We start from the raw sequence: 22292 nt of genomic DNA, 5'->3' as shown, positions 1-22292 counted from the left end.
TCTCAGCTTCAAATGACTGCCCCTGACAATTGCAATTAAAACCAAACTCTTGCCACTTCTGAAATAAGCTAATCATGGTAAGTATTTTCAAAAAGATACGGTGTTTCTTTTGGTGGTATACAGGCAGGGAGGTATCCCCCAGACTTGGGCAGCCCTTTGAATAAATTCAAGAAATGCTGAATGACAGATGGTGATACTCCACATGAACTCCAGTGGTGGAACCTGACTATAATGGGATTCCCCAGCATTATTGAGTGAAATGGTTCTGCAATTCGACACTAGATACACTTGGTCAAGGAATGGAATTTTCATTTGATCAGGGGTTTCTGACTGGAGATCATTGAAAAGTTCCACAACTTTCTTTTTTAAACGTAATTTTATTTTAGCAGTTTAATTTAATTGTTTATGTATACTTTTATATTATTTATTATTATTCAATATTATTTATTGAAACTTGATTGTTTCCTTCTCAGTCACTTAGTGATTTAAATCATTTATGAAATGTGTTGCAATGCCATTTTAACATTATTCCAAAATCTCATCAATTTCAACAGCAGATGAAGATCTGAGCAGTACCTTAGCACTACGCCAACCAAGTCACCACAAAGACATTGCTAACTGATTCAAGGATCAAGAAAGCCCAGCTTTAATAAGCCTTTGGGGATAGTGTAGCAGCATATCCCAACAACAAATCAATTTGTATATTCAGTAGATTCCTGTTAATTGGGCCATCCACATTTCGGACAACTCTAAAAGAACAATAACTAATCATGAAAATAGCCAGGATTCCCCTTATTTAGAGCACGACGCTGCTTAATTGGGGCAGAAGACTGTAGCTGAACAGCTTCTACCTAACATCAGTCACGTGCACTCGTGTGGCCATTAGACACCACACTGTGATTAGAGCAAAGCGTTTTTAAATAGCGTCCGTTGTGTTCAAAAAGCAGTGATTTTTGTCACTGATAGTTGATGTGAAATAAGTAGTAAGATAAATCAGAACTGTTTTGTTCACTATGTTTTCAAGCATTCAGGCTTGGAGATGAGAGAAATGACTGGGAGTGAAAATGAAATGATTTCACTACTTCTGAAATGAAAATAAATTATTTGGATGATGAAATTGTATGACGGCAATCCATTTTCTGCACTAGCTCTGCGCTGATCTTGTCAATCAAAAAAAACCCAGCAGTGTACAGTGGATTAATTCCTCCGTCGATAACTGTTAGGAACTAATACACAGTTTTACATACTGTTGTAGCATTGATGGTATTCTACATTGTTCTGTTTTTAATTTAAATACATAATTTGTTATTCAGTTAAATGACAGTTTGTCTACATAATTGAGCCAAAATATACTGGTCCTAATGTGTCCTAATTAACTGGAATCCACTGGAATTAATTCTGCACTGAAGGAATGACAGCATGGTAAATCAAACTGATATATAGTAAATGCCTCAATCCTGATTTTAAAAAAACAGGCATTAAAGGGGTGAAAGCATGGTATATCAAACTGGTATATAGTAAATGCCGCAATCCCAATAAAACACACTTTATTGTGATAACATGGAGACTTTGCCAAACCCTGCAGATATAACTCATCTTAGAGAAATGGGATTGCAAATGATAGAAACATCCTTTCAATAAAGATATCAGATTGCAAGCCATAAAAGACATGGTTCTGAAATCTCACAATTTACAGAGTGGAAAGGGTGCATTTGGAAATTCTTTTCAGACACAGTGGGCCATTAGCAGAGGACAGGTTTAAACAGTACTACTATGTTCTTTTCATGTGGTCACATTTCTGCAATTTGTTGAAACTCAGGGAACTGGACCCCAAACCCCTTGAGAGTTTTTGGTATGAACCACAATTTATGAGGGTCTTGAAGTTCTTGCTTTGAAACAAGCACTTGTGAGGTATATAAATTGTCAAGTGCTTACTGTGCTGGAGCATACATGAGTTCATCTGGCCTCTGAAATAATTTCTTTCGAAGATTATTCCATCTCAGGGAATGAGAGGTTTCCTTCTCAAAAGAGCTTTTGCATGTGGAATAAATCACTGCATAATAAGCCATCAGAGATCAGACTAGTCCTTGTGCTGGAAATGTCATAAGTAGAACTGCAAGGCCACGATTGTAAGACAATGGTTATCTTGTATTTGAGCAACTTATGCTCCAGATACAACAGTGAATCAGAATAATCAGGATTAAAAATAGGGGTGCTAACTGCTTGGATGATGATAGTCTATACCACTTCCAAGCCTGGGTTTGTCTGATCTGGGTACATTCCAAGTTGTCTTTCCACTTTAATGTAGTGATGAGTTTGAATCTCTATTTTTTTCAAGACCACTCTAATAATTTATGCAGTTAATTTAGACCCAGACTTAAGAGGAGTCCAAAGGGAGTGAATACTGTTGAAATGCTGACCTAGAAATTATTCTGAGCTTAAATTAATGCACTGAATGACGCTGTATAGAGGATACCTCCTTGTTTCTCTAGGTTTATTTTTCCCTCCCAACAAGTACATAAATATGCAGGGTCATGATTTTTTAACTGTCACATTAAGCACTCATTATATAATCAACAATGCACCTGTCAAATTCTTTGCAGGATTGTTTTTAAACCTTTATCAAGGTTGATAGTTGACAGGTCACATTGAACATCAGCAGTGGACACTGTTCAGAACAAAAGATCAGTTGGCATAGGTCTAGCACCAACAGAGGCATGTAGCTATTGAGCAAGAACATTACTTTGACACAAAAACTATGTAACCTGAGATCTAGCCTGCATTAGCTCATGTGCCCAGGCAACAGTATTTACCAGATTTAGAACCATAAATTGAGGCACTTTTGTGTGATGGTAATCAATTTCCTTCATTGATTTCACATTCTAAAACAGAGGCAATTAGTGAAGATGGACCTTGGTGTTTTATTATATCACTCTCTTAGAATTCATGACTAGTGCCATGAGACTATATCAAAATGAAAAGGCATTGTGGAATATATTGCCAGTTCTATGTAAACATAATGTAATAAGCTTCTAGTTAAATCTAGCATCCAGTTTTGGCTTATTCAAATGATTGATAAAATTTAGGGCCCAAAAATTATTTCAAGGAAGGCTGCCAAAATGAGAAACAAAATTCTTGCAGTTTATAAAGTAATTGTCATCGTTTTAGGATTGCAGTGCTTTTACAACCAAGTAGGTACTACAGAAACATAGTCACTGCAATCCAGAAAGCAGTACAATTTGACAGGAAAGGAGTACAGGGCAAGGCTCTGAAAGGAAGTCCCACCTTTTCCACTTAATCTCAAGGGACTTCTATTGTCCATTTTATCTGCAGATTTGATGGTGCTTCTGTGCAGAATTCAAGACACTTTGCACCTCACAGTATAGCAAATCATAGTCATGTATTGAAGAACAAAACTAGATTATATGCTCAAATCTGCACCTTAACTCATGAATTGCTGAATTACAGATGAGAGTGCTTAATGGAGTAAAACTCAACTCATTTTAAGTGTGCTTCAGCTTTTCTTTTCATTGAACTTCAGAGCAAGTTATTAACTCATTCAATATACTTGATGCTGATTCATTGCAAACATCAAAGACACCGAAGAGGATGACGAGATGGAGGCATCAGTGTACTGAATATAGGTAGGGTTTTCTGTAATGAATATTCTCAATGTGATCTTCATTCATTTGTTCAACATTAGAAATTTACATTCTATATAAATTCATTCATGCAAATAAAATCCATATAGCTCAGCCAGGTAGTTTTAAATGTCATTGACATACTCAAAGGACCTCAAATTAAACCTTTTGTAAACATGTCAAATGAGAAAATCAGCCAATGCTGTAAATACAAGCAACACACACAAAATGCTGGAGAAACTCAGCAGGCCAGGCGGCATCTATGGAAAGAGAGTACAGTCAACTTTCTGGGCCAAGATCCTTCAGCAGGATCCCAAATGTTTTGGATTAACATACAAAGAAATAACTAAGATTCTAGAACTGCACAAGACAGAACCTAAGTTTACTGAAGTGTACTGCATGTACTGGATCAGCTGCATTCGCCTCAGCACTGAACTGGCTCCAAGGCTATGGACACACTTATAGGGAACTCTGCAGTTCACGTTCTGCATATTATTTGCTTACCTGTTACTGTATGCACAATGTTCATTTTTTTCTCCCCCCCCCCACAGTTTTTCTTGAGTGGGTTTATTGTGGATTCTATTGTATTTCTTTTGTTTTGTGGCTGCCTACAAGAAGATGGATCTCAAAGTTGAATATGCTATACTGTTCATCCTTTCATCATAAATGCATTTTGAACTTTGAACATATGAAGTACTGAGACAATTGAAGAGACACTTGGTCAAGTGTCAGTGTACCAAGCATAAATGAAAATAAAAGTTCTAAGCAAATAAATATGCAATAAGACATGAAAAGTAAGTTGAGTCAGAAAATGAATGGTAATGTGGGATACAGCAGTGGTCCCCAACCACTGGGCCCCAAGGAAATGATATGATTTGGCGATATGAAACGATGAGTCAGCTGCACCTTTCCTCATTCCCTGTCACGCACACTGTTAAACTTGAACGCATGTGAGGTCATTATGCACGTGAAGTCATTACCCACGTGAGGTCATCAGTCACCTAAATGCAGTGCCCTAAACCCTCGCGCCAGGGATCACTGGTTGGCCTCGGGTAACCGGCCGCCTTGCTTGGCCGGTGAGAAGTGCTATTGCTAATGGCCTGGAGCGTGGACAGATGGGCGCTGCCTCTAAACCTGGTTAGCACACCGAATGTTCATGGGGAACCCGGTGCTAAAATATTCGCAGACGACCTAATTCGGGCTCAGGGTTTCATAAGTAGCAGAGCAGCTACCTAGCTGTGATCCACTGAAAGTCATCCCTTGAGCCAAACTTTTGTCGGCTGATGAATCCTACCTACCTACAAGGGGGGGCGGGCGCACGCCCTGTCGCACTCCTCGCTCAGTCGGTTGCTCTCTCCGGACTGAGACCACCGTGACCCCAGCACAGGGACCTCCAGCCTTTATCTTGTCCTCTCACTGGTGTGTTGTAATGATTTTATATGTTCATATGAGGAAAATATGCGCTGTGTGTTTAATATCCAAAAATACTTAAAATGTTATGATGCTATTGACTTATAAGTGACTAATAGTTGACTTATCACTATATTCATGTGAGGAAAATATGCACTATGTGTTTAATATTAAATTCGTTAGATAAATCCTTTTAGAAACAAAATTAAGTGTATTAGCCACTTATAAGTGACTTATAGTTGACCTATCACCTATATTCCGGTCGTGATTAACACCCCCACAAACCCCTAACCCCGTCGGCTGGTCTGCAAGAATACTGTCAATATTAAACCTGTCTGTGGTGCAAAAAAAGTTGGTGACCCCTGGGATAGAGAATTGAAAAGCTTTAAGTGAAATCTAACAGCCACCAAATGTAAAGTTGCTCTTGGTAAAAAAAAAATCAGCTACTGATTTTGGGAGATAAAAGTAGCTGAAATTTGAAAGCTTAATACCTGTTGTTGATTGACAGTAGGAAGTAGGGCAGTGTTCATTGCACCATTACAACAGAATGGTGTATTGGAGCAAAGTGATTCAAGTCCATATCTGCATGCACTTTTTAAAAAATTCAGAATATGGCACATTCATATGATCAAAGAAAAGCTTTCGGCAGTCCAAGATGCAGATATTATTGGGCATGCTATGGTACAGGACAAACATATTCCGGAAGAATGCAACATTTCAAGTGAAATGTCCAAATCATGATAAACTAAAATAATCATTGATTCATATTCTATAGGGCACCTGAGACCTAAATGAAAACAGTGTAAAAAATTATGCTCTATATTTCACTTATCTTCTTCAGCATAAGTATTTTGCTAAAATTCACAGCATATTTTTAAAAGAAAATACTGAAAACACATTTCTTAAATTCCGTTAATCATTCTTCAACAATTCATTGTGTTCGATTCAATCCGATATTAAAACTTGCATGTTTTTATGTTCTCAGTACATTAAAATTATATTAAAAAGCTGCTTCCAAGCAAAGATATGGCATGCCATTGCAAAAAATAACATGAAGGAACTAGCAGCAGAGTGGTTTTACATAAATTATTAAGGCCATAATTACATGTTTCAGACTGGTTTCAAGCAGTTGCCTAATCAAGTCTAAATATAGCACGGAACACTAAAATCATGCAATGGTAACAAATTTACAGATTGGCTTCTGCTCCACCTATGTATGAATGCTAATGAAAATCTGGCAACAATCTTAAATGAAAATATAAAAACTACAGATGCTCAAAATTTTAAATAAAAACAGAAAATGCTGGAAGCACTCACATCAGGCGACATTTGTGCAAGTCAACAACCCTTAGAACTGCTCTCTCAAACGCACCTTCTCTTTCTATGTACTGTATCCTGTCTGACCTGCTATGAGTTTCAGCTCGCTGGGGTAGCATAAAGCACAATTACACTGCATTTCACTATTTAAGATGGTAACACCATTAGACACAAAAACAAAATTCGGCCATTCAGTTCATTGAGTCTGCTCCTCCATTCCATTATGGCTGATTTAATATCCCTCTCAACCCCATTCTCATGCCTTCCACATAACCTTTAACAGCCTGACTAATCAAGAACACATCAGTCTTGAAATACTCTCAATGACTTGGCCTCCACAACCACCTGTGGCAATGTATACCACAGATTCACTATCCTCTGGTTAAATAAATTCTTTAACTCTGTTCCAAATGGATGCCCCATTATCGTGAGGCTGTGCCATTTAGTCCTAGACACCCCCCAACTATAAAAAAAATCCTCTTCACATCAACTTATGTAGGCCTTTCAACATTCGCTAGGTGTCAGCAAGAATACCCCTCATTTTTTTTTTAAAACTCCAGCAAGTACAGACGAAGATTCATCAGATGCTCTTGCATTCCTGGAATCATTCTTGCAAAACTCCTCTGGACCCTCTTCAATGCTAGCACATCTTTTCATAGATAAGGTGCTTCAAAGCTGTTCACAATACTCCAAGTGAAGTCTGACCAATGCCTTATAAAACCTCAGTATTACATCCTTGATTTTGGATTCTAGTCTTCTTCAAATTAATGCTAACATTGCATTTGCCGTCTTTACTACTGACTCAACCTGCAAGTTAGCCTGTAAGGAATCTTGCACTAGGATTCCCAAATCCCTTTGCACCTCTGATATTTAAATTTTCTCCCCATTTGGAAAATGGTCTATGCCTTTATTCCTTCTACCAAAGTACATGACCAAACACTTCCCTACACTACATTCCATCTGCCACTTCTTTGTTGTTTTCTCAATCTTCTTAAGTCCTTCTGCAGGATCCCTGCTTCCTCAACACTAAATGCCACTGCACCTATCTTCATGTTGTTTGCAAACTTGGCCACAAAGCCATCAATTCGACCATCCAAATCATTGACATATAAGCAGTCCCAATCCTGATCCCTGCAGAACACCACTAGTCACAGCAGCCAAACAGAAAACGTCCCCTTCATCCCTACTCTTTGCCTCTTGCCAGTTAACCAATTTTCTATCCAGGATAGCATGTTTCCTGTTATACCATGGGCTCTTATCTTGTTAAGCAGCCTCACGTGTGACACCTTGTCAGAGACCTTCTGAAAATCCAAGTAAACAACATCCACTGACAGCTCCAATCTGCTAATTAAATTTGCAGATGATATTACATTGATTGGCTTTACATAAGAACATAAGAAATAGGAGTAGGCCTTCTGGCCCATTGAGCCTGCCCCGAAATTCAATAAGATCATAGCTGATCTGTCCACAAACTCAGCTCCATCTACCTGCCTTTTCCCCATAACCCTTAATTCCCTTACTATGTAAAAACCTATCTTAATTGTATCTTAAATATATTTAGTGAAGAAGCCTCAACTGCTTCCCTGGGCAGAGAAGTCCACAGATTCACCACTCTCTGGGAAAAACAATTTCTCCTCATCTCCATCCTAAATCTTTTCCCCTGAATCTTGAGGCAATGTCACCTAGTTCTAGTCTCACCTACCAATGGAATCAACTTTCCTACTTCTACCTTATCTATCCCTTTCAAAATTTTGTATGTTTCTGTAAGATCCCCTCTCATTCTTCTGAATTCCATATAGTCCCAGGTGACTCAATCTCTCCTCATAAGTTAACCCCTTCATCTCTGGAATCAACCTGGTGAACCTCCTCTGCACTACTTCCAAAGCCAGTATATCCTTCCTCAAGTATGGAGTCGAGAACTGCACCCAGTACTCCAGGTGCGGCCTCACCAGTACCCTGTATAGTTGCAGCATGACCTCCTTACTCTTGAATTCAATCCCTCTAACAATGAAGGACAACATTCCGTTTGCCTTCTTAATAACCTGTTGTACCTGCAAGCCAACTTTTTGCGATTCATGCACAAGCACTCTCAACTCTCTCTGCACAACAGCGTGCTGCAATCTTTCACTATTTAAATAATAATCTGCTCTTCTATTATTCCTTCCAAAATGGATGATCCTACATTTTACCAATGTTGCATTCCATCTACTTCAATTAATAATGAGGCAGCCTACAAGGAAGTCGTTACCCTGACACAGTGGTATCAAGAAAACAACATCTCCCTCAATGTCACAAAACAAAGGAGCTGGTCATGGACTACAGGAGGAATGGAGACAGGCTAACCCCTATTGACAGCAATGGATCTGTGGTTGAGAGGGTGAACAGCTTTAAGTTCCTTGGGATACACATCACTGAGGACCTTACGTGATCTATACGTACTGGCTGTGTGGTGAATAAAGCATAACAGCGCCTCTTTCACCTTAGACAGTTCAAGAACTTTGACATGAATCCCCAAATCTTAAGGACTTCCTACAAGGGCACAATTGAGAATATCCTGACAGGCTGTATCACTGCCTAATATGGAAACTGTACTTCTCTCAATTGTAGGACTCTGCAAAGCGGTGCAGACAGCCCAACGCATCTGTGGATGTGAACTCCCCAAAATTCATAATACTTACAATGACAGGTGAGTAAAAAAGGCCCTAAGGATCATTGGGGATCCGAGTCACCCAACCAAAAACCATTCCAATTGCTACCATTCAGGAAACAGTACCATAGTTAAAGCCAGGACCAACAGGCTCCGGGGCAGCTTCTTCCACCAGGCCATCAGACTGATTAATTCATGCTGACACTATTGTATTTCTAAGCTATATTGACTGTTCTGTTGGACATTCTATTTATTACAAATTACTATAAATTGCACATATTGTAAAGATGTTCACTCCTCATGTATGTGAAGGATGTAAGAAATAAAGTCAATTCAATTCCTTTGCCTGATATTTCCTCAAAGAACTCCATCAGATTTATCAGGCAATATTTCCCCTTAAGAAAATCATGGTGACTGGTCAATTAAATGATGTGCCTCTAAGTATCACAAAACCTCATCCTTAATAATGGACTCCAACATCTTCCTGACATTTTAAGTTAGGGTAACCGACCTGTAATTTCTTTTCTTTGGCCTCTCTTCCTCCATGAAAAGTGGAGTGACATTTACACTTTTCCAGTCCTCTGGAACCTTTGCAGAATCTCGTGATTCTTGAAAGATCATTATTAATGTTTCCACAATCTCTTCAGCCACTTCTTTCAGAACCCTAGGATGTAGTCCATCTGATCCAGGTGACTTACCTACCATCAGAACTTTCAGCTTCCCAAGCATCTTTTCCGTAGTAATAGCAACAACACTCACTCTGCCCCCTGAAACTCTCCAATTTCTGGCATGCAAAATAATTAAGTTCGTCTGTCATTTCTTGGCCCCCATTACTACCTCTCCAGCATAATTTTCCAGCGGTCGAACATCCACTCTCATCTCCTTTTTACTGTGTAAATATCTGAAAAAACTTCTTGCATCTACTTTATATTATTGGCTAGCTTACCTTCATATTTCATCTTTTTTTCTCATAATAGCTTTTCCAATTGGTTTTTTAAAAGCTTCCCAATCATCTAACTTCCCACTAGTTTTTGCTCTATCATATGCCCTTTGCTTTGGTTTTATGATGTCTTTGATTTCTCGTGAGCCACTATTACCTCATCCTCCCTTTAGAATACTTCTTCATCTTTAGGATATTTAGAAAATGAACCTAATCTGCACTTCTTACTTTGGTGTCTGCAAATTCTTCATCTTCACCTGCACAGTTTTCCATTGTTGCTCTGTCTGTTTGCACAGCTACACCAATTCAAACATCTCTCTATCATAATAATTCAATGGTAGCTCTGGCTATTATCTTTTAACAACAGAAAAATCTCTGGGACAACAGTGTAGCTAAAGAGAGGCAGAAGTTTACCTCACATCCAACCCGGGTGACTACTAAAGAACTGTGCTGGAGTATTCACTAATATATTTAACCTCTCACTTCAGCAGACTGAGGCACCAACCTGCTTCAGGCAGGCTTCAATTATACCAGAGCCTAAGAGAAACGTGGTAACCTGCCTTAATGATGACTGTCCAGTAGCACTTACATCCATTGTGATTAGGTGCTTTGAGAAGTTGGTGATGAAACATTTTAACTCCAGCCTGAGAAGTGACTTGGATCTACTCTACAAAATGCTGGAAGAACTCTGTTGGCCAGACAGCATTCAAGGAAAAGAACCAATAGTCAACATTTCATCAAGACCCTTTATCCTGATGAAGGATCTCGGCCTGAAACATTGACTATTTACTCATTTCCACAGATGTTGCCTGGCCTGCTGAGTCTATCCAGTATTTTGTGTGTGTTGCTTTGCATTTCCAACATCTAAAGGTTTTCTTGTGTGTGCTCCAATTTACCTACTGGCACAAAAATTTCACAAAAGGTGCCATTTCATTGGCTCTTCGCTCAACCCTGGAACACGTGGACAGTAATCATCATCTTTACCATCATCCCCCACAAACTAATTAATGAACTTTGCAAACTTCTATAGGTGTGTGGTGAACTAGCTGCATCATGACCTGGTATGAATGGAAAATTGTACAAATGGTAGTAAACACAACCCAGTCCCTCATGGAACACTGTCGCAGGAAAGCAGCATCCATTACCGAGGACCCCCACCACCCAGGGGATGCTCCCTTTCCGCTCCTGCCATCAAGGTGGTGGTATAGGATCTTTGGGACCCACACCACCAGGTTCACAAAGTTCAGGAGCGTTTATTAATTGTCAATCATCAGACTCTTGAACTAGAGGGGTAACTTCACTTGTCTCATCACTGAACTGTTCCTACAACCTATGGATTCACCACCTCACAGTCTTGATATCTATAGCTTATTTATTATTTTTCTCTTTCATATCTGTACAGTTTGTTATCTTTGGCACATTGGTTGTTTGTCTGTCTTGTTGGGTGTGGTCTTTCCTTGATTCTGTTGTGTTTTTGGCCTGCCAGAAAACGAGTCTCAGGGTTTCACACGGTGACGTGCATGTACTTCGTTAATAAATTTACTTTGAACAGGTGGTAATGAGGGAGTGTGAATAATCTGGGTGATCTATCCATACCTGGAGAGGTCACTGTCAGTGCCCAGCAAAGGTCTGCGCTCGTAGTGCCACACAGTGAATCCTGCAAATCAGTGCTGAGTTGTCAAACCATCTGCCTAAGCTAGACCCACACCAGCCCTCACAGGCAACCTCCTCACACCAATACATGGAGTGGTTCATTGCTGGATTCACACAGGCATCTCAGGGTAACACTGCACAGAATCTTTGAGAGCAGGGGTTCATGCTATATTCTTGGCATAGCATCAAGGAAAGCAAGAGTTTGTGCCAGGTTATGAACACAAAGGCGCAGTCAATAGCACATCTCTCCATACTCAGTACTATTATAAATCCTTTGCAGAATGGTTCCATTGGCACTCTCCTTCCTGCTGTGTATTTGCCGTCCTCCAGGGGCGACTGTATGAACTCCTCAACCTGGGTGGCTGTCTCCTGGTTGAGGGAGCTCATCACGTAGTAGTAACGTGTGGAATCTGAGGTTATCTGTCGAATGTGGAATTTGGCTTCTGCTTGTTGGAACCATAGGTGTGGTTGCAGTGTCCAGAAGCTTGGCAGTTTTAACGAAACTGCCTAAACAGATGTGGCGTCGTTCATCTTCGGTCCAAATATTGTTTGGGCCGTCGGGGTCACCAGTTGTAGCGGTGTGCCACACACAGCGCTGGAATAACGATACGCAGACGGTGAGTTGCAGTTGCGTAAAAGAATTTTTCAAACTTTGTGGCCTCGCTTTTAAGCCTTCCCATTTCCGCCCTCCCCGGGTGGGAATGCTGTAGGGGGCGCATATTCACAGTCCCTTCCTGCGCTTTTCCCCTTGCTGGTGAAGAAGGCCTGACACCCTTTTTGGGGCCAGCCTCTCTGCCGGCGCGCCATTTTGTGAGCCGGTTCGAGTGCGCTGGAAAGTGGGTCACCACAGTACCATCGAAATGGTCCAAGAATCTTTTACCACATGAAGTTATATCACTGGATGGAATAAATTACGCCAAAATGAGCTTACTACAACGCTATCGAAATTGTTTAATGAAAATTGTGACTTAGTTTGCATTTAAAATGGCAATTATAACTCACTCAATAAGGTTAAACTTTTTAATGATTCTGCCCACTAGAGTTTGAAATTCAGCTCAAGTAAGTGAACACCCTGCAGAGGAGTTGGCAATGACGCCATCTATCACAGTTCTGAGTTCAAGTGCTTATGTGCAAACACATAAATTGCTTTCAGTGTCACAAAATAATCACAGTGAACACAGATAGTTTTGTCGCATTCAAAATTGCAAATTCAGCCCCAGGTCCATCTTTCTAGAAGCACTGGCCTCTACCATGATGGTATATTCTAATTTAAACTCCCCATCATGTATACACACACGTTCCACGTTAATTAATCAAGTACAAGTTGTTAAACTACCAAAACTAGTATCAGAACTAGAAATAAAGCTATATTCACAAAATTGTATACATAAAACACAAAATGCAATTGAAAAATCAAATGTGTGTTTGATTAAAGGGTATTGCAAACAGAGAACATCATTACTATCCAATATACTGACTTTGAACTAAGTAATAACTTCCAACCACTTTAAATATCATGGCAACACATCCAAAGGCAGCTAAAATCCTCCTTAATAAAGCAAATATGAAAAATGTTTACAAAACTTATCAGTGTTGACATACTATTCTTTGTGAAAGCATGTCTTTAATTAAGCATTTATACAAATCCTTGTTTCAATGTAAATTTCAAAAAAATACTGAAGGAGCTTGGCCATTACAAATAAGTTATATCTGCCAACAAAGTTGCACAAAAAATTGTAACTAATTTCAGAATCTGACTTCAGTAAACTTAACATATATTAATGAAAACCCTGAGGGAAAAAATATTTATTCCATTTATTTTTGGTGAAGCAAAGTTTATTTTAACAACTAAGGAAATAATTTATCGGCTGAAAATATAAACCACCTTTTGAAAACAACTGCATAATGTGTTTTGAGGGTTTAACCTCAGATAATCTTGTATCCTGCATAATATTTCTCTAACAGAAAACAACATGATACTTCAGTCTCATCACCTACCAGCAGCCTGGAGGACCAACTGCAGTCTTGCTTTTGCCTGTTCCGCAGGGGACTGCAAAACAACAAAGGTAAGACCCACATCAAATAATGGACTTTGTTATTAATGATGACACAGAGGAAAGGATTTCCATTCATCAAAGAATAAAAGAACAACTGTGCAGGACACTATACAATTAATATGCAATCAAAAAGATACACCACTCAGTAAACATCTTGAATGATTGGTGGCATACTTTTAGTTTAGGATTTAGAATGAAACGAGGCAACACTAAACATTCAAGGATATTTTACATAATTCTTTAAGTGTTTCTAAGTCTAAGTGTAAAATCTCCTCATAATACCTGTCACACATCCTCTTACAGCTTCTCAGTTCTACGAAGTGAGATGCAGCAAAATGTATTATAAATTTACAAATATTAATTGCACCCACAAAATATCCAACCCTCAAATCCAGAGTGCATTTTTCCCTTCAATACCTCTGTCAGACAAAAAAGGGCACTTCATTTTTGCATACATGCTGCTCTGCTGCATCTATTATAAAATAATGAAGTTACAACAAATAAAATAGATGTGAAGTTTGCTTTAATTCTTTGTAGTTTGGGATAATTAGATTATTTGAGGATTTGCATAGTCAGTTCATACATATGTGCCACCAGAGCTTCCTGCAATCCCATTCAGCAAAGAAATGTTTACATTTGCATAATCCTTCAAAGACATCAACCTCCTCCTCCCCCCACACAAATCCTAGGAATTACTGTAGCATCAAGAATGATCAAAATCACACTTTCTGCAACTTTGTGAGATGCAAACATATCTATTACATAGAGGTGCATAAATTAATACAAACTAAGGGTATGAAATATTATAAGGGTAAGAAAACAGTAGAAGATATATTGTAAAATCTACAACTCGGAGACCTACGGTGAAGCTTTTGAAGAGAGCACATTATTTTGCTTCTATTTCTGCCAATTATCCCTTGTTCCTTCATTTCCTGAAGGCATTGGATCCTGGCTGGGATACACCACTCATGATTCAAAATGGCCATTCCTGATTTATTTGCTTTGGCAGTAAGCATTAACAGGCTATTCCAATCACAGTACTATCATATTGAAGACAGTTTACATTCTCATTCACTTTTGTACAGAACATGCATCACTGAAAAGGCATCTAGTCCAATTCCTTCCTAGTCCTAGCCTGCTGATTTCAATTGAATTGTACTGATAACTAATGTTACTCATGTCATACAAGTTGACTTTTAGATTTAGCTTTAATAAACTCTTGCCACCATAAAAATATTTACATTTATACAGCACTTCTTCAGGACTTCTCCAGGAACAATGGTGTACCAGCAGCCACATTAGCACACAAAAAAATTCCACTAAATGCTAATATGATGACAACTGGACAATTTACTTGCATTGAGATTTAAGTGCTGGCAAGCACACTGGAAAGGACACTGACGGTCAAATCAAGTCGCTTTTATTGTCATTTCAACCATAACTGCTGGTACAGTACACAGTAAAAACAAAGCAACGTTCTTCCAGGACCCTGGTGCTACATGAAACAACACAAAACCACACTAGACTACCTGAAACAACACAAAACTACATTAGACTTCTGACCTACATGGGACTACATAAAGTGCACAAAACAGTGCAAGACAGTACAATAATATAATAAACAAGACAACAGGCACAGTAAAGGGCAAATTACAATATAATAATAGATGATGTAAATGTCTTCAAAATTGTGCAAAACTCTGAGGAACCATTGCCTGCACAGAGTCCAGCAGGGAAAAAGGAGTCAAATGCTCCACGATTTGATCTCCAATAACACTCAAAATGCTGTAGAAACTCATCAGGACTACAAAAGGAAGGGTGGGGAAGGCAGAGGAGTGGCAGGTGATAGGTGAGAACAGGTAGATAGGTGGGAGAGGAGGAATGATGTGAAAAGCTAGGTGGTGATGTGTGGAAGAGGCAAAGGCTGAAGGAGGAGGAATCTGATAGGAGAGGATAGTAAAACAAGGAGTAAAGGGAAGGAGGTGGGGAACCAGAGGGAGGTGATGGGCAGGTCATTAGGGCAGAGCCTCGAGGGATAGCAGAATGAGAGAAAATAAAAAGGGGTGAGGAGAACAGAGGGGAGTGGTTAACAGAAATTAGAGACATCAACATTCATGTCATCAGGTTGAAGGAGGCTACCCAGATGAAATACAAGGAGCTGCTCCTCCAACCTGCATCCAGCTTCATCATGGCAGTAGATGAGGCATGTCAGTGTGAGAATGAAGTCAAAATGAAATGGGTGGCCACCAGGAGAACCTGCCTTTTGTGGCCGACAGAGTAAAACTGCTTGTCGAAGCAGCACCACCGACCGCACCCCTCCCCCACCCACGGTCTGCGCTGAGCCTCACCAAAGTACAGAAAGCCATACTGGGAGCACCAGATACAATAAATGACCCAACTGGACTTTTAGGTGAAGCCCCAACTCATCTGGAAGGACTGGTTAGGGCCCTAAAAGGTGGTGAGAGAGATGTTGGAGTAGGTGTAGCACTTAGCGTCATTGCATGGGTAAGTGCCAAGTGCCAGGAGGGAAATCTGTGGGGATTCATGAGTGGACTAGACAACGGGGTGACCCGTTGGGGCACCCTTTGAGAGAAAGGTAGGGCAGTCTGATGTGACCAGAATGAACATTAAATTTTCCTGAATGCTATTGGTATTCGCTTTGCTTTGGAAATTGAAGAAGAAAGCCTCAGTTTATTAAAGAAGAACGACACGTAGCAAGGCAAATATAGCTCCTCCTCGTTTAACGAAGGACACTTTTGATAGCATAATTTCTGGTTGATCTGCCACCCTTGTGCCTCTCGTTGTCATTCTGGAGACATGCAGTCCTTTCATCCACCGTCTCTTCATCTCTTCTGCTGTTTATTCCTTGTCTCTGATCCTGGAGACGTGCATTTCTCAGCTCCTTTGTCTCTTCCTCTCTCCTCCTCCTATGCCAGTTGTTGTTATTTTAGGGATGTGCTTGCCTCTCCTCCTCTGTCTCTTCTTCTCTCATCTTTTTTGTCCTGACTCTTTGGATCCTGAAGTCGTGCGGCCCTGGCCTCATGCTATCCTTGTTCTCTCCCTCTCCTTGCCACTTCCCGACGACGTGTGGCATCATCTCTTGACCATAATGTCCCCCTTCTCTTTCCACACAGCATAATTAGGCTGACCATATTTTTTTTTACCCTAATGCTGGATAGAAGATACAAACCATAACACTAAAGCCTCCAGGATGCTGATTATTCTTGATGATGTGGTTGGCGCTCTCCTAAATGGACGTGATATAGTCACCGCTGTCCTTTGACTGCAGCAAAGGGTTTGATGAGTGCCTCGAAGTACGTCATTACAATAAGATTTAATTATCTCTTATTGATGGGTGGCAGTTAGATCTGTCCCAATCCTGCACATGCTGATGGTCATTAGCAGAATGTGACCGCTCGAAATAGGGCTGCTCTGCCCTTTTGCTCCAGTTGGTGCCACTGCTGTGAGCATCGTGAATCGTTTCTGAGGTTGGCCGTGTGCATGCGTCGTGGTGTCGCGTCACGGTTTCCATCATGGCAGACATCGGCTCTCGGGTGAAAGCGGGGCTGTTGATTTTGGCGAGTGAGCAATTTTATATGAATATATAACCCTTAACTTTGCCTGCATTCTGTAAGTTAGTGCATTTTAAGTCAATTTAGCCAAAAATAGTGCCGCTGTAATGCACAAACAGGAGAAGAATAAGGGCATAGACTCTCATTGACTTCATTTTGTTTCCAAGCTTGAAGAAGTCCCTGAACAACTACCGCCAACATATCACCTGTGGAACCAGAGAAGCCAGCATACTTGACCACTGTTACTGTTACACCATCAAGAACACATACTGTGCCATCCCACACCCACACTTTAGAAAGTCCAATCACCTGGCTATACTCCCAGTGTATAGTCAGAGACTAGAATCCACAGCATCAGTGGTGAGGACCAAGAAGGTGTAGTCAAAGGAGATGGAGGAGCATTTTCAGGACTGCGTTGAGTGAGTGAACTGGACAATATTCAGGGATTCACCTTCCAATCTGAACAAGTATGCTACAATTATCGCTACTTCAAGACATGTGGATAAGTGTGTGCCTTCAAGAACATACTAGACATACCCAAACCAAGAACATAAACCAGAAGAACTGTTGTCTCCTAAGGGCTAGATCTGTGGCATTCAAGACTGGTGATCCAAAGTTTATACGAGAAGTCCAGGTGACCTATTTTAACAGCAAAATAACAATTCTGATTGAGGTTAGAGACAAAATTGGATGCACGCCAGCTCTGGCAGGGTTTGCAGGCCATTACTTCTTACAAAACAAAATCTAATGTTATGAATGGCTGTCATGCCTCACTCCCAGATAAACTCAACACCTTTTAGGCATGCTTAGAAAGGCAGAATAAAACTAGACCTGTGCAAAACTCTGCAGCAGCTGGTGACCCTGTAATCTGTCTAAGACACTGACGTTAGAACATCTCTCAAGACTGTAAACTCTCAAAAGGGATCAGGCCTTGATGGTGTACCTACACGACTCTGAAAACCTTTGCCAACTAACTGACGGAAGCATTCAAGGACATCTTCAATCTCTCACTGCTGTTCTCGGAGGTTCCCACCTGCTTCAATAGAGTAACAATCATCCCAACACCCAGAACAGTAGAGTGAGCTGCCTCAATGACTAGACCCTATTGCACTCACATCTACTGTGATGAAGTGTTTTGCGTGGTTGGTCATGGCTAGATCCCTAAGCAGGGGTCTGGACCCATTGCAATCTGCACAATAGGTCTACAGCAAATGCAATCTCACTCACCCTCCACTCAGCCTTGGATCCCCTGGACAACAGTATTGCCTATACCAGGCTGCTGTTATTGATTACAGCTCAGCATTCAACACAATCATACCCACAGACTGAATCAGCAAACTCCAAAACTGGGCCTCTGTACCTTTCTCTGCAATTGAATCCTTAACTTATTCACCAGGAGACCAGTCCGTGTGGATCGGAAATAACATCTCCTCCTCATTGACAATCCACACTGGCGCACCTTAAGGATACATGTCTAACCTACCACTCTACTTTCTCAACGCCCATGACTGTGTGGCTAGGCACAGATCAAATGCCATTTATTGAATGCAGAATTCCCGATGGAAGCATACAGGAGCAAGATAATCAGATCCTTGGGTGGTGTTGTAACAACTACCTTGCACTCAGTATCAGTAAGACTAAGGAATTGATTATGGACTTCAGGAACGGGAAGTCCAGTGTACACACACCAGTTCCTAACGAGGAATCAGCAGTGGAATGTGTGAGCAGAATTAAGTCCCTGGGTGTAAACATTTCTGAAGACCTAACCTCACTCAAACATTTTGATGCAATTACAAAGAAGACACGAGAGCAGCTATATTTCATTTGGAGTTTGAGGAGATGTGAGATATGTCACAAATTTCTATGGATATGCCACTGAGAGCATAAATGGTTGCATCACTGTCTGTCTACTACTACACAGGATCAGAAAAAGCTGTAGAGTGTTGTAAACTACATCAGCTTCATCACAAACACTAGCTTCCCCATCGTCGTGGAAAACTTCAAAAGGCAATGTTCCAAAAAGGCGGCATCCATCATTAAGGACACCCATCACCCAGGACTTGCACTCTTCTCAATGCAACCATCAAGGTGGCAGTCCAGGTGCGCGAAGACACACACTCAACATTACAGAAGCAGTTTCTTCCCCTCTGCCATCAGATTTCTGAATAGACAGTGAACCCATAAAAACTACCACATTGTGCTTTTCTCACTTTCTTTTTATTGCACTACTGATTTATTTTAATTTTTTTCTGATATACTTCTAATGGTAATTTATAGTTTTTAAAAAATTATTAAGCATTACAATGCATTGGTGCCACAAAACAATAAATTTCACAACAAATACCAGTGATATTAAACCTGATTCTGCTTTGAATATGTTCATTGGTAACATGAGACTGCAGATGTTAATAAACTACATATGTCTAATTATACTCCCCATAGGATGGGTCTTAACATTCAGCTGAATCTCAGTTTATATTTCATTTCTAGCTGCAGGTAGACTGCTCTAATTACACAAAGAACTTCAAAGTACTTTCCTTGCATCTAAATATGCAACATCAACATTTTCTGGATCAATATAAAAACTTAAAGTCATTGCACTGGAAATGATGTTGCCCATAATAACATGCATTAGAAAGAAACAGCACAAAAAGTTCTGCTGGTTCTGGTATAGTTAATGCAAACGTTTTATACGCACAAACGGTGCAAGAGCATTGGCATTGTAAAAATGCAGATTGTACAGTTTTACCCATAACATTGTACATTAAACACAAATACTGTTTAGGATATGTCTCTGTAAAAACTGAAGAGAATTAACTGGGCGTAGCTCTATCTCTCACAGGAAAAGTGACCATTCAATACAATCACTGCTGCAAGTTACAACACAGCTTTGGAAGTACTACATGGAAGAATCACAACACAGGTATGGACAGGATCACCCCATTTCAAGGTCAACATCTTGGCAGAAGAGATGAACAATCTTAGAGATTGAGTGCACAATAAACCTTAGAATTTCCCATTATTCATATGAGCTGAAAATGTGATGATATAGTCCTGCTTAAGGTCAATAAAACTGGCATTTAATGACCGCACCTCACATTTATTTAAATTCAGATATTATAACCATGCAGTCGTTTCATATACACAGTGAAACACACTCATTACCACTTTCCCCTCTTTTCCTGCAGAAGGTCACTAGCAACTGCCACCTGTAACAACAAACGAAAGGAGGAATCTTCAATTGCTTGGATGAAAGTGTTCTGTAATAGAAGACTTGTTAAGGATGTTCTTGAAAATGCTTTGGTATCATCTTGTCCACCCAAAAGACTGCATGAAATATCACTGAGTCTTGGGTGTCCAGCTCCAGAGCATTCACAAAACTCTACTGGGAACCCACATTTTGCAGGCATTGATAACTAGCACCATTCAACATCTGCATAATCTAACTATAGTTTAATGAAGGGTAATAAAGGGGCAGGACTCCATCACAGTACAGTAAAAGTCCTTTTAAGGCCATCATAACTCAGGATCCTACTGTTGTTAGGGCTTTGAGGCAGCAAGGATGTTTCTATAATTTGTACTACAACTCACTGCTGAACCAGTTGACTGCCCTGTTTTAGGAGAAATAGGTGGATACAATTTGGATGTCCTCCCTTAGGACTGCTTTTCTTATTGCAATGTATTAAACATGTGGTCAAGACTCAGCCATTCAGAACAAAGCAGTACGGTTCAAAGCCAGGACATTAACGTTCAGAAATACTGCTGGTCATTCCTCAGAACTTAACCTGCTCTACAATATAGATTAATCATCCAATGGGTCTGATCTGCCAGCAGACAAACAAAAACAGGACACAAAAATGGTGAAATCAGGAATGTTAACCAATTGGTGTGATTCTTTTTGTATCACCATGTCAAGCTGTTAATGTCTTACTCTCTGGAAACGTTCTTGCAATTTCACCTAAAACCCCTGTCCTGGGACAAAACCATAATTTGCTTGTACACAAACTATGGAATTAAGTGAAACAGCCAAATTAATGCTAATGAAAAAGAGACACAACATACAGGATTTTTGTGCTCTTGTTTGGAGGGGAATAAATAGTCACCATTTCAGGCTGAGAAACTGACTACAGATGAAGGTCTCAGCCTGAGATGTCAACTGTTTACTTCTCTCCACAGATGCAGACTGACTTGCTGAAATCCTCCAGCATCTTGTGGTTTGTTCACTGCTTACTATATCTGCAGAAACTCTGATGACCAGACACACGCAAGGCTTAGTCGTCCCTGCTCAAGAGTCTCTGTGCTAGGCTTAATGAGGTGATGCTGCCATTACTCCATTGGAGTGCATAAAGCTGACTGGTTTTCACTCGAAATTCCAGACATACCTTGACATTGGACCATGGATGAAATCAATAAAGGGGCAATGTCCCTGAACTTGGAGCAGTGTGAAGTGATGATAGCACTAAATGGCGACTCCTTTGCTTGCATCTTTGGAAACAGCTCTAATTCCATCTTTAATATCTCTATTTTTCCCTTTCAGGGTTCTTTTGAAGACTCTGACCTGGAGTTACATGCTGACTACGGTTCTTTGTAGGAATGGGATCCGCTCTCTGGGTTTTATAACTGGCCATTATTCGGCACACCAAGGGCTTGGCCTAAGAATTCGGCTCAACTTTGGAGGCCTAGGATGTTGGAGGTCTGGAGACAGACGTATCAAAGGTCGGTGTCATGACAGCAGATACATGTGTCGTTGGGGGGAGACAGAATATCTACTGCTATATGCCCAGTGACCAGAGATCTTTGGGCATAGAGCTTGAAAAAAGTGACATAAGGGACTTTTAACATCATAAGCTAGCGAGTTGTTTGTAATGTCTCCCCTCTCACTGTGAAACGGAGACACCTCTTTCTCCCTTATTAGGGAGAGAGCCTGTGATATATCGAGTAACAGGTGAAACTCAGTCTTTGGAGCAACTGCAAATCTGTGTCTTTGCTGTTACTTTATTCGTGATTGAGTACTCGGTAGCAGGTGCCGATGCTTTTTTTTTGCCGGTGGGGGGG

The 22292-nt window shown here is 40.3% G+C and overlaps 1 protein-coding gene across 2 annotated transcripts in view; it reads right to left on the bottom strand.

Moving 5' to 3' along the window:
* rsrc1 (arginine/serine-rich coiled-coil 1) overlaps nt 1-22292 on the bottom strand; it is a 384446-nt gene that overhangs the window by 153483 nt on the left and 208671 nt on the right. For both annotated transcript variants that reach the window (XM_073040974.1, XM_073040975.1), the window contains exon 6: nt 13607-13658. In XM_073040974.1, the coding sequence (XP_072897075.1) occupies nt 13607-13658 (52 nt within the window). The remainder of the gene's footprint in view (nt 1-13606; nt 13659-22292) is intronic.

This window comes from Hemitrygon akajei, chromosome 3, assembly GCF_048418815.1.
Source record: "Hemitrygon akajei chromosome 3, sHemAka1.3, whole genome shotgun sequence".
Taxonomy (NCBI): Eukaryota; Metazoa; Chordata; class Chondrichthyes; order Myliobatiformes; family Dasyatidae; genus Hemitrygon; species Hemitrygon akajei.
Note: the sequence above shows the minus strand (reverse complement) of the source record. Positions and strands in the feature narration are given on the sequence as shown.